General features: G+C 40.8%; 1 protein-coding gene across 2 annotated transcripts in view; it reads right to left on the bottom strand.

The window, feature by feature from the left end:
• Nucleotides 1-413: 413 nt before the first annotated feature.
• Nucleotides 414-14,121, bottom strand: part of ARIH1 (ariadne RBR E3 ubiquitin protein ligase 1) — a 132,058-nt gene continuing 118,350 nt past the window's right edge. For both annotated transcript variants that reach the window (XM_066388540.1, XM_066388539.1), the window contains 4 exons: nt 12,049-12,106; nt 6,406-6,666; nt 4,933-5,045; nt 414-3,767 (listed from right to left, as the gene is read on the bottom strand). In XM_066388540.1, coding sequence (XP_066244637.1) covers nt 3,683-3,767; nt 4,933-5,045; nt 6,406-6,666; nt 12,049-12,106 — 517 coding nt within the window. In that variant the 3' untranslated portion in view covers nt 414-3,682. The remainder of the gene's footprint in view (nt 3,768-4,932; nt 5,046-6,405; nt 6,667-12,048; nt 12,107-14,121) is intronic.

Raw genomic sequence — 14,121 nt, 5'->3', positions numbered from 1 at the left:
CTGTCCTTAACACAACCCTCTCTTCACTCCTGTGGGAGATATCAGCTTCTAAGAGTAAACTAAATCGAAGTAACGAGAGTTTTGAGGTGGAGAATAACTTAAAATATCTTTTAAAAACTGTCATAAGATGTATTGAGCATTTAATATATATCACTGTTGTTACAACACAAACAGCATCTAAACCCAATGTTCAAGACACAGAAAGAGGAAAGCCTGGAGGGCTTCATTAACCAAGATAATTAATTGTTGGGGATAGTCTCATTCACAGTTCCCTGTAAAGAAACCGAACCAAGTCTTAACATTTCTATTAAGTAGGAAGAGTGAATAAGGCACATAATACAGGTGACTGTGAGGCCACCAGTATGTCTTTTTTTTTTTTTAACTATGAAAATAAACATAAGTAACTAATGGAATAACAAAATAAAAGTTTATTTTATTAGAATTAGGAATGTTCTTTCCCTCTGGGCAACCTGAACAGTCCAGTTACAATGAAAATCTAAGAACAGTTATTTCCACAGCACAGGGTGCCTATGCACAACATTACAGGGTTAGGAGCATTTCATCAATTCTCCGATCTGATTGTCTAACCAACCCCCCTCCCCCCATTCTACAAGTGCTCTAGACCTGGGATTTGCAACTAAAAGAATTTGTTACATCAAGTCCTTTTCTCTCTTGTACTGAATCACAGTTCCTAATCATGGCTGAATCCCATTTGACACTGCAGATTCAACCATTTCAAATCTAGTCTGTATTGAATCTGTTATATATGTGTTTATGTATTACAAGTGTGTTTTTAATGTTTTTATTTAAACACACATAATACACAATCTGGATCGCAGCAAATTACACAGAATTCAGTCTGATGATATTATATGCTACTCAGTTTTACCACTGTGGTTTGTGTCCTGAGCTTTAGATCAAAATTTTATTGTGAATCGTGTAAGTCCACCTATTGCTCAATGAATTAATTGTTCAAATGAAGCATGCATTTTTCAGAAGACAATGCCACTACCTTCAAGAAGACAGGTAGACCCTGATGCTCACTGTGAACAGAGTCCTCTTGACTGAACGACTTAGGTGAGTAAAATGGGGAGGCTGTCACACAGTATGGCAGCTCCCCCATGTCCCAGCTGGGGTCACTGAGCTACTAACAATGAAAGCAATGAACTCTGGGAATACTGTTAGAGATATGGAGATGGTTGTTAGAAGACTGGAAGTAGAAAAGGCCAGTTTACCGTGATCCACACAGGTTAGGGAATGCACCCACCGCAATACCCTCAGACTATATGCCAACACTGGAACTAGGAAATATCTCTAGAAGCAATGCTCCTCCGTGGGCAGGGGCTACTACGAAGTGCACACGCAGTTTCTGAATCCTTGTTGCAAAGGGAGCATGTAATGACACTGAAAACTAGATACTGCAGGTAACTGGTTAACAGTTTTTTAAAAACACCACACATACACAAAACATTTTGATTAAGGGAGCCACATATATCTAGATAGATAGCAACTCTGGCCGTTTTTCAAAGTTACCAGGGAAAGGAACTTACTCAAGCTTTCTTAAAAACAAAAACTCCTTAGTTTGAGAAATGCCTTTTAAGATTGATGCAGTCATTTCAAATAAAGTTAAATGGAAGATGGGGGAGAAGAGGACATGGAAGAAGATGCCGAGTTCAGATCTGCACCTAAGGTGGCAAGGCAGAGGGGATCAAAGGTACAAAATGAGTTGATCCTAAAGCGACAAGTGGTTTAAGGAAGCAGCATAATATACTCAATATATTCAGCAAACATTCACTAATTTTTAATGGGAAAAGAACAGTTGCAAGTACATCTCATGTAACAACCTTTTCTAAAAGGAAAAGTGGGTTGATTCAGCAAAGCCTAACTTAGGCAAAAGGCCAGAGGAAAGTGAGCCTACTTCCAAATGGAGTAATAAGATGTATAACATGGGGGCAGGCAGACCTGCTGCACAAGAGGGAAACACTCCCTAGGTGCAAGACACTGAAAGGAAGACAGAGGTCCCCAACCCCAACGGGTGTTTAATATTAAGACCTCTTAATCTAGTTGCCTAGCTAGTTGCCTAGCTCATGCTGCACTCCTGTATAAAACTAACAAATTTAGGGATGCTGACCTATTGAAAAAATACCACAGCCAGAATGGCCTAGACAGGTATACAGTTACTAAAACCACCACCATTCTTTACTTTTAACATAGCTTAATAGAAATTTGATAAAAATGGACACCACAGCTAAAATGCATCATTAATTTTCCTATCTGCTGATAACAGAAGTCAAGTCAGTGATTCCTGTTTAAATGCTCTAGATGGGAATATCATGTTCTAGGGGTGCTGGCCTTCAAACTGAACCCACAGCAACACACACGAGCAATTTTAGTATCTGCCATTTAAAATTCACAATCTGAAACAATGTGAATGGCTATTTATTTATTCTTATATTTAAAGCAAAAACATTCTATTTGACACCCTAATGTAAAGAAAGGGTGAGAGAAGTCATAACTAAAATCTTAAAAGGCTCAAAGCAGCAATTAAAGAAAAAAAATTGAAATGTTTCCTCCTGTTGGAGAGGGAACCTAGGAAGCCCTCATCTGTGTGAACAACATGGGTACACAAAGGCTTAAGTAGATGCATGAGGCCACCGAAGGGAATGGGGTTGAGGGCTGGGGACTGGGGCATTGTGGAGCTGCGGCAGCCAAGCTGCCTGTTGCAGTCCTCACCAGGCCAGAGCAGTGCCACAGCTTGATCTTCCTGGCCCTGAGCAAGGGCTGGGAATTCAAGGCATGGGGGCCCAGGGCCAGCAACAGACACCAAAACCAGAAAGGGCAAAGTCATCTCAGGAAAGGGAAATCAAAGAGCTCTAATGTCTTCCAGAGGTGCTAAACCAACAAGTTTTTTTTTTATCCCAACCTTCAACCCCAGAAAGATAAAGAAATCTGAAAGAAAATGCACAGCAAATAGACATAATCTTGAAGATTTTTAAAGAATAAATATTTTTTGTAATTAAACATTATGCAAACACGTGCCACGCTCGCTTTGTCCATGCATATGCGCTATATACAATTTTGAAAAATACTGTGTTGTTCTCTTGTTTTAAAAGTCATATACAAAGTTTTTGTTTTTTAATTCTTCTTGCTGTCTACCCCCTTCCCACCCCCCAAATTTTCTTTACAAGGAACTAATTGTCATTCACTCATTACCTTGGGGTATGAGAGAGAGTGTCAGTCACTGTGTGGGTGCATTTGTATGTGTAGGGGGAAGGAGAAGAGGTCCTTTACCAAAGTACAACAAAACGGCTAGTCTGGGCATGGAAAGCAGTATCAAGGACCTGTTATAAACTTAAACTGTACTACACTCAGGAAAAGGAAAAAGAAACAGGAGTCAGCTCTGAGAGTGAAGCTACATTACAAGTTAAAGTTGGAGGGCTTTTAGTGTGTCTGTCACACTTTTGTTGGCGGCCTAGAATACTGTTGTACGATGGTTTATCTACCTTTTTTATTACAATATAATTTACTTAAACTTTCCATTAATAAAACAGCATTCTGGTACTACAGACCAGCAGTGTCATGGGCTTAGTGCCTCCGTTGTGTGTGTGTGGTGTGTGTGTGTGTCATTGCATGAGCACTCTAGATGGTAAAGTTTCAGAGTTCATTTTATGCAGGCCCACTCTCAGTCCTCAATGTACTCCCACAGGTCCTTCTCATAGCCTTCGTGCACGTGCTGTAACAAAACCCTCCGCCGGCTCTCACAGTATCTGCAATCAGAGAGAGACAGAAAATGTCAGCCTCCAACGATTAAAAAAAGGATTTACTTATTTTTTAGGGCACCCTACATTTTGTCAACACTTGGAACTGAGCACCTGTTTTCAACAGCACATTTTCAGGTCTACATGTAAAGACATAATAAACTGTTTCTAATTTTAAAAAGCCATGATTCTCAGTTTTGGAAATTAATTTTACAGCAATAATATGTGAGAAATTCTAAAGGCCTAGAAGTCACCTGATTCAATCCTGTCATTCTACCTCTAAACAGTTTCAGAAGAAGTAATTTCAAAGGTTATTTATTCACATGTATAAGGCCGTGTGAACCGTTGAAGCGCCAGAAACACAATGTAGTCACTATAGTTGGCTAAACGATGAAAAAATATTAGGACTAAATCTCCAAGTCTTCCAAATTCCCCAAGGTTTCTACTACTGTGAGTAAGATATTAGTATTTGCCAGAAAACAACTTTAAAGGACAGGCTTCCATACTGTGAGAGCAGGCATCTTGCATGTTTAGCTTAAGAGGTAGCATATGTTGAAGTACTATCTATCCCTAGGACACAGTGAACCTCTCCTTAAGGGGAAAAAAATAGATCCTCAAGATTTCCAGGTTCCAACCCATGTCCTAATCTCACCCCTCATCCTAGTGGCCACTTGCCTTTTGAGACTCTTCCCTGAGTCTCAAAAAAAAAAATTTACTATTTTGAGCAGCAAATAGTAAATAAAATTGAAAGGAGCATCAGAATCAACTGGCAGGACACAAGGCTGAATTCCCTGCTATGTTTAACTAGCACTGCTATCTGCACTGTGCTACCGAAAGGATAGAAGCAATCTATGAGGAACAGAGCAGTGGCACAGTCACTGGATACACCAAACCCAAGTGTCAGGGTCACCTAACCTTACTACTAAGACACACCAGGCTACTAATGGCAGATCTTTTGATAAAAACTATTTTTTTTTTATTTATTCATTTTAGAGAGGAGAGGGAGAGAGAGAGAGAGAAGGGGGGGGAAGAGCTGGAAGCATCAACTCCCATATGTGCCTTGACCAGGCAAGCCCAGGGTTTTGAACCGGCAACCTCAGCATTTCCAGGTCGACGCTTTATCCACTGCGCCACCACAGGTCAGCGATAAAAACTATTTTAAATAACCTCTTACCTGTACTTATCTTGTACTTTCTGCTTTATGTCCTGTAGAGAATCTTGGGAAATATCTCGTTCGAGGTAGCCCGAAAGCACCTCTGTGGCATTCTCTAGATCTGCTTGGTTATTCTGCAAGAAGAGAGAGAATATATAGTATATTTTGGATTCAAAAGAAAGCTGAAAGATAAACCATCTTGCTTGCCTACAGAATGCTCTCAGCCGAGTCCACAATTTTCACAGGTTGTTTTAACTGTACCTGTAAAGCTCTTTATTGCTTCTGCCTCCAACAACTTGTTCTCTTTTCAAGGACAAGTTGTTAAATGTTAAAAGAACTAAAGATTTACCTATTACCTTTGAAAGAATATCAAAGACACTTTGAAAGGACTTAGAAGATTAAGTCTTTAGGAATCTTCCAGTTCTAAGAAACTATTTTCTAAAACTAAAAGGGAAACTTGAGGGGAAACTAAAAACCCATTCTTATATCGGGCTGCACCTGTCTTATCTTTGACTACAATGGCCAGTTCCATATATTTACCCATCTAAACTCCATCTGGTCAGCATTCCTCTTTAGTCGTCTGTTGACACCAATGTCTCATACGTCAATTTATTTTTAGATTTAGAGAGAAGAGAGAAAGAAGGGGGGGGGGGGGACAGCAGGAAGCATCAATTCATAGTAGTTGCTTCTCAAATGTGCCTTGAATTGGCAAGCCCACCATTTCAAACTGGTGACCTCAGTGTTCCTGGTCGAGGCTTTTATCCACTGCACCACCACAGGTCAGGTTCATGCATCAATTTTATTTTATTTTTTTTACAGAGAAAGAGAGTCAGAGAGAGGGATAGATAGGAACAGACAGACAGGAACGGAGAGAGATGAGAAGCATCAATCATCAGTTTTTCGTTGCAACGGTTTTTTAAGTAGACTTGTTTATTTAAAATTGATGCATGAAGCCTGACCAGGCAGTGCCACAGTGGATAGAGACTGGGATGCGGAGGACCCAGGTTCAAAACCCCAAGGTCATCGGCTTGAGTGCGGGCTCATCTGTTTTGAGCACAGCTCACCAGCTTGAACCCAAGGTTGCTGGCTTGAGCAAGGAGTCACTCAGTCTGCTGTAGCCCCCCCCCCCCCGCAAGGCACATAAGGGAAAGCAATCAATGAACAAGTAAGGTGCCGAAACAAAGAACTGATGCTTCTGATCTCTTTCCCCTCTTGTCAGTCTGTTCCTATCTGTCCCTCTCTCACACACACACAAAAAAGCCTTTATTCATTTTAGAGAGAGAGAAGGAAGAAAGGAGCAGGAAGCATCAACTCCCATATATGTCTTGACCAGGCAAGCCCAGGTTTTCAAACTGGTGACCTCAACGTTCCAAGTCAACGCTTTATCCACTGCACCAGCACAGGTCAGGCATATATACAATATCTTATCTATAAAAGACCAAGCAGTCCTTTGACACAAGGTGCAACTTTTTCCCGCTCAGCAACTATTCCTACCTCAAAGATAATGGACTGGTTATTCTTTTTGAGGTAGAAAGCGAAGACATAAGTGTACATGAGTGTGGCACGACACTGGCAGAGGACATCAACTGCTTTCTTCAGGAACTGCACCTCAATCCAGGACATGTTGTGCTGCTGCATCTCCTCCATCTTCTGCTTTACCTGAGCATACAGCTTGTGCTCAAACCGCAGACTCTGCATGTGGTTCATATAACGATTACAGTAGAACAGGTACCTCTGCAGGGCTGCCCTAGATCGCTGTCCAATCAAGAAAAATTAAGGTTACATAATTATGACAAATGTATTATATATAAACAAAAGCTGATATATTTACTGATGAAACAGTATAGGAATTTGGCTAAAATCATGAACAAACACATCTACTACTAGCTTTGTTATTTAATACTGCTTTGAATGTCCCATAGCTGTACTTTCCAATACAGTAGCCACTAGAAAGGTGACTATTTAAATTAAAATTCAGTTCCTCAGTACTCAATAGCCATACGTGGTCAGTGGCTACCAAATGAACAGAGGAAATGAAGCACATTTCTATAATTACAGGAAGTTCTATTAAATACCACTGTTCCAAAGTATAAAGTGAAGTATAAAGCAAGCAAGAAGCATTAATATTTTGAAGTAGAAAACAGAGCGGCAATCAGACATCATATAACTTCTGATATGCTGCAATACTGTCCCACTAGCTAAGAGTTTGTGATCTTTCCACACCCTGCCTTCCCAAACTGAGTCTGAATTCAAGTATCGAGAATTAACCATCAGTTTCAGGAAATAACAGGGACAGGAGAACCTATTAAATGATACCAGGGGAGCTGCAATCTGCAAAATACAGAATATAAAAAATTCTATAAGACAAAATAATTGAGTTTTCTCAATAAACAAATGGCAAAGAGATGCCCCAGCTGGATGGCACAGCTGGTTAGAGCCTCATCCTGAAGTGCAGAGGTTGCCAAAATCGATCCCCAGTCACAGTATCTGTCATATACAGACACAGATATTCCTGTCTCTTCCTCTCCCTTCATCTCTCACTAAAATTAATTTAAAAAAAGGTAAGGAGGAAAAAGAAGAAAAAAAGGACTTAAAGCCCTGGCCGGTTGGCTCAGTGGTAGAGCGTTGGCCTGGCATGCAGGAGTCCTGGGTTCGATTCCCAGCCAGGGCACACAGGAGAAGCGCCCATCTGCTTCTCCACCCCCCCCCTCCTTCTTCTCTGTCTCTTTTTTCCCCTCCCACAGCCAAGGCTCCATTGGAGCAAAGTTGGCCCAGGTGCTGAGGATAGCTCTGTGGCCTCTGCCTCGGGCACTAGAATGGCTCGGGTTGCAACACAGCGAAGCCCTGGATGGGCGGAGCATCGCCCCCTGGTGGGCATGCCGGGTGGATCCCGGTGGTCGGGCGCATGCAGGAGTCTGTCTGACTGCCTCCAAGTTTCCAACTATAGAAAAATACAAAAAAAAAGAAAAAAAGGACTTAAAGATTAGAGGAGAGGATCGTCAAGAAATATCAACTGGCCCTAACCAGCTGGCTCAGTGGTAGAGCGTTGGCCTGGCGTGCAGGAGTCCCGGGTTTGATTCCCGGCCAGGGCACACAGGAGAAGCGCCCATCTGCTTCTCCACCCCTCCCCCTCTCCTTCCTCTCTGTCTCTCTCTTCCCCTCCCGCAGCCAAGGCTCCATTGGAGCAAAGTTGACCAGGGCGCTGAGGGTGGCTCCACGGCCTCTGCCTAAGGCGCTAGAATGGCTCTGGTTGCAACAGAGCAATGCCCCAGATGGACAGAGCATCATCCCCTGGTGGGCATGCGGGGTGGGGGGGGGTCCCGGTCGGGCGCATGCGGGAGTCTGTCTGACTGCCTCCCCATTTCCAACTTCAGAAAAATACAAAAAAAAATAATATCTCTCTCTCTCTCTCTCTCTCTCAATCGAACCCATTTTGCGGACCTCTGTGGATCCTGACTTGGATCAACTATTCAAGAAAATTTATGAGATAAATGGGGACATCTAAACATTGGAGAGTTGATATTAACAAAGTATTGCTTTCAAGATATAATGTTATAATACATAATAAATCTATGTACAAACATAATATTGGTATTGCACCCACATTAAAAAAATTTTGAAGATACAAGAAGTATTACCAAAGAAACAATATATCTGGCCTGAATTTGTTTTATATTATTTGTCACACTGCAAAAATAATGTACACTGGTCTTTCTCATTATACTGTAAGTATCCAAAAAAGGCTTTTAAAAAAAGTAATCTTAGCCTGACCAGGCAGTGGCGCAGTGGATAGAATGTCAGACTGGGATGCCGAGGACCCAGGTTTGAGACCCCAGGTTCGAGACCCCGAGGTCACCAGCTTGAGCGCGGGCTCATCTGGTTTGAGCAAAAAGCTCACCAGCTTGGACCCAAGGTCGCTGGCTCCAGCAAGGGGTTACTTGGTCTGCTGAAGGCCCACGGTCAAGGCACATATGAGAAAGCAATCAATGAACAACTAAGGAGTCACAAAGCGCAACGAAAAACTAATAATTGATGCTTCTCATCTCTCTGTTCCTGTCTGTCCCTCTCTCTGACTCTTTCTCTCTGTAAAAAAAGAAAAAAAAAGTAATCTTATTATGTCTACCTAATAAGTAGAAAATGATTAACAAATGCTTGTTAATGCAACCACTATGAAAGAATTTTTTACCATATACATATTTCTTTTATTTATTATCACCTCCTCTTCCTCTCCTTATGCCTTAGAACCAAAAAACAGCACAGGTACAGGCCCTATGGTTGGTCCTGTACTTAGAAATACTATAAAGTACAGAATTATTAGCCAATCAGTTGATCTAGGATACAACAGTAAAACATCTCTAAAAACCTGTACCAGCCATATTACTTCAAGAGTCAGGTAGGGCCTGACCAGGCGGTGGCACAGTGGATACAGCGTCAGACTGGGATACGGAGGACCCAGGTGCGAGATCCTGAGTTCGCCAGCTTGAGAGCAGTCTCATCTGGTTTGAACAAAGCTCACCAGCTTGGACCCAAGGTCGCTGGCTTGAGCAAGGGGTTACTCAGTCTGCTGAAGGCCCACGGTCAAGGCACATATGAGAAAGCAATCAATGAACAACTAGGTGTCACAACAAAAAACTGATGATTGATGCTTATCTCTCTCCGTTCCTGTCTGTCTGTCCCTATCTATCCCTCTCTCTGACTCTCTCTGTCTCTGTTAAAAAAAAAAGGTCAGGTAGGTATCAAAATCAATGCTTACACACTAGAAAATTGTGCCAATTATATCCAATTAGATTAAAATATTAATAATCTCAAAATTATGGCAATTATATATAAAAATTAATCTGCTTGGCTTTTTTTTTTTTTACAGGGACAGACAGACAGGAACGGAGATGAGAAGCATCAATCATCAGTTTTTGTAGCGATACCTTAGTTGTTCATTGATTGCTTTCTCATATGTGCCTTGACCGCGGGCCTTCAGCAGACTGAGTAACCCCTTGTTTGAGCCAGCGACCTTGGGTCCAAGCTGGTGAGCTTTTTGCTCAAGACAGATGAGCCCGCGCTCAAGCTGGCGACCTCAGGATCTCGAACCTGGGTCCTTCCGCATCCCAGTCCGATGTTCTATCCACTGTGCCACCGCCTAGTCAGGCTTAAATATGTTTTAACATAAAATAAGCTGTAAAGCCTTAGGCTTTTTTTTTATACAACTGTAGAACAACCAAGAGAACTTCCAAACCAGTGAAACTCAAGTTAAATTAATTTGACAGATGTTTTTGCTAAAATTAAACTACTGTTGATAAATTGCTATATGTGACTGGGTTTTTGTTTTGTTTCTTTTTGAAAGTTTATGAGTAGTTGATTATATTTCAATAAGTGTATTGTGGCCTGACCAGGTGGTGATTGATGCTTCTCATCTCTCTCTGTTCCTGTCTGTCCCTATCTATCCCTCTCTCTGACTCTCTCACTGTCCCTGTAAAAAAAAAAAAAAAAAATTTAAGTAAAATTATAATGAATATAAGCTAAATCAGTTTTTCAATTGCTGGTCGGCAACTGCTGCTGGTCCACCAGAAATTTCACGCCAATCCATGAAAGAGTTAAATCACCCTGATGTTGTATGAAGATTTTTTTTTTTTTGAGACAGGAATGGGGGCTGGGGAGAGGGGAAAGATGAGAAGCATCAACTTGTAGTTGCTTTACTTTAGTTGTTTATTGATTGCTTCTCATACATGCCTTGACTGGGGGTCTCAAGCCCAGCCAGTGACCCCTTGCTCAAGCCAGCAACCTTGGGTTCAAGTCAGCAACCATGGGATCATGTTGATGATCTCACGCTCAATATCACCTCACTGTCCTTAATTGAGGCTCTATCCACTGCGCCACCACTGGTCAGGCAATGATGTATGAACACTATACACCCAATGATCTTAGCTGAATTCGCTTATGCTCAGAATAATGTTTGCGTCAGTGGTCCCTGATAGAATTCTATTTTCACTGATTCCCCAGGTGTAAAAAAGTTGAAAACCAATGATTTAAATCAACCTGGACCTTATGGGGACTTTTTTCCCTTTAAAAGGACCACAAATTTTGTGAAAGTTATTATTTATAAACATAAAATATAATTCTCATTATTTATAAACATAAAATATAATTCTCCAGTCTTAAAAAAAAGATATAACTTTCACTTCTAAAAATATAGCAATAAAAAAAAGGCAGACTTCTGTATTTATGACATTTTTAATTAGAAATAAGTATTGGCCTATCTAGTGGTGGCATACTAGATAGAGCATCAACCTAGAACATCCAGGTCAACAGTCTGAAGCCCTGAGGCCACTGGCTCTGAGCAGGCCATCGTCACTCAATCCCAAAGGGCACTTGCATGAAAAGCCCAAGGCACAACTATAGTGAGTCAACTTACACATTGATACTTCTCCCCCGCCTCTCTCCCCTTCCTGTCTCTCCCAAAAAGAAAAAAAGGGAAAAAAAAGTGAAACAAGAAGAAACAGATCCTATTTTGGATTATATCCTGGCAAGGAAAACCATTTAGAAATATTTTTGGGACAACTGGGGAAATTCCAATAGGGCATAAGGAATTCCAGGAGTCTATAATTAAGATAGAAGCACCGGCTGAAAGGAACTCAAACCTCTACCTAGTGTTTGAACCCCCCTTCTATAATAGTGGTTGTGTTCCCCATATGGTAACAGGAAATTCCACATTTCCCGAGACAGTCCATTCCAAATGGGCTCACCTATAATCAATCATTAGAGCTTCTTGATGAACAATGAGGTTAAAAAATAATAATAATAATGAAAAATAAGTGAGCCTGCATATAAAGAGCAACAAAGCTATTGAGCAATCACTGTATTCTAGTCTCCTTGTTGAGGAGGGAAAATCTCGACACTACAACTGTGGAAACAGGAACTGTATTACATATCTAGATTAATCAAAAGAAAGGAAACAAACCTATAAATAGGAATGTTCCTGATATGCACTTCGAATTAGATTCCCTTTCTAAATGTACATAGATACCCAGTACTTACTGGAGTATACTTAAACAAATCTTTTAACACTGAAACCTCCTGCTAATTTACTCTCACACATACAACGCACATCTTGCTCAACTGTTCCCCCAAGATAAGTGTACTCACCTCCTGTGCATCTCTTGCTGCCTTTGCATCATCCTCATTGTAGCGGTTACAGTTGTACCTTAAAGTAAAATAAGAGAATTCCTTAAAACCATAAATCAATGAATAGGTAACAAATCAGAATTTTAGCTTGTATTCAGAGATTATCTACATCATTCTGCCAGAAATTTCATGCCAGTCTGCAAAAGAGTTAACCACCTTGATGTTGTATGAAGGTTACAGACCCAATGATTATAGACTCTCTAATCTTCAGACAACATCAGGGTGGTTAATTCTTTTGCGGACCCAAACGAAATTTCTGGCAAACCAGTGGTTAAAAAACACTGATCTAGGACCAATATTCCACTTTGTACAGATTAACTGAGGTGTTAAAATACCCAGAGTCCTATTATTGTAATCAGTGACCAGACTGAAAGGCACTCAGTATTGCTGAATCTAGTCCACACCTAGTGCTGGAATCCTCTCTGCAACAGATCAGTCCTCTATCTAGTAATATAAAATTTCCCACTTCCTGGAGTAGTCCATTTCAAATCAGCTCACCTATAACCATTAGAAATCACTGTCATTCTAGAAATTCCATGCACAGACTATAGTTTGAACTTCTAACTCAATTTCTGAAGAAAGAGATCATCTCATCTCCTAGGCTGACTATTATTTAAGTCAAATATCCCCAATTTTTCCATACTCACCTTATCTTCTCTTTTATAAATCAATGAACCAGTGGTTGACAGACTACTACATAACAGATGCTGTGCTATGTGTTCTACATGCTATTATAGTTTGTAAGAGTCACTGAAAACTGAATGATATACAAAGTGAGGAGCTCGGGGAAACCTCAGAGTGGGAGCTCAGAGTGGAGGTGAGACTGGCATCAACTCCCATATGTGCCTTGACCAGCCTTCTTTTATGGATACTTATTGAGTGCTTATTATGTACATAATAAACTTACTAAGAATTTTAAATGTACTATCACATTAAATCCCCCCATCCATCTTCTCAAACGTGTATTATTATTATCCTCAATGAGCAGATGAAGAACAAAGTTTTTTGTTTTGTTTTGTTTTTAAATGAGACAAAGAGAGGGACAGATAGGGACAGACAGGAAGGAAGAGATAAGAAACATCAATTCTTCGTTTCAGCACCTTAGCTGTTCAATATTGCCTTCTCATATGTGCCTTGACCAGGGGAGCTACAGTCAAGCCAGCAACCTTGGGCTTCAAGCCAGCGACCTGGGGTCATATCTATGACCCCACACACAAGCCAGCGACCCCGCACTCAAGACGGTAACCTTGGAGTTTTGAACCTGGGTCCTCTTCATCCCAGGCCAACCCTCTATCCACTGTGCCACTGCCTGTTCAGGCAAGAACGAGTTTTGAGAAGGTAAGTAATACACTCAAGGTTGCAAAACTAGTTTCTGAGCTGGGAGTAAAAACATGCATATCTGCCAACTGAGGCTCATGTGCTTAACCAATGAGTATATTGTTCCCATGCTGCTGTCATCTCTCCTGAATCTTTTAAAAGTGATCTTTGTAAAACTGGATCCATTGCTCCAGCTTGTCAAGTTCTTCAGGATTTTAATAATCTATATGTTCAGTATCTCTCTTTGATGTTACACCAAAATGTAAGTAAGATTGTATTCAAGAAAGTCATCAATAAAACTGACAAGAAAAGCAGTACAGTTTATGTAGAGAGGGGAAAAAAAGGGGGGGGGGACAAGGCCTTTCAGCAAGCCAATGAAGTATTCCATCAGGGTTAGGAAGAGATAAATCCATTATTGGTACTCTAAGAAATGATTCATTTAATCCCAAATATCCCTCTCCCTCTCTGTAGTCAAAGCCTAGGCCACAAACTTCTTAGCCCACACTGAAGTATATTGCTGAGATCTATAAAACATTCCTTAATCCATCATCCTAATAATAAATACCACTGGGTTCTGGGATTTCAAATGAGAAAAATTATGCAGCTCATATATAGTGTGTCTGTAAAGTCATGGTGCACTTTTGACCGGTCACAGGAAAGCAACAAAAGACAACAGAAATGTGAAATCTGCACCAAATAAAAGGAAAACCCTCCCAG

The sequence above is a fragment of the Saccopteryx leptura genome, chromosome 6 (assembly GCF_036850995.1).
Source record: "Saccopteryx leptura isolate mSacLep1 chromosome 6, mSacLep1_pri_phased_curated, whole genome shotgun sequence".
Lineage (NCBI taxonomy): Eukaryota > Metazoa > Chordata > Mammalia > Chiroptera > Emballonuridae > Saccopteryx > Saccopteryx leptura.
The sequence above is the reverse complement of the archived record's forward strand: the minus strand, read 5'-3'. Positions and strand labels throughout refer to the sequence as shown.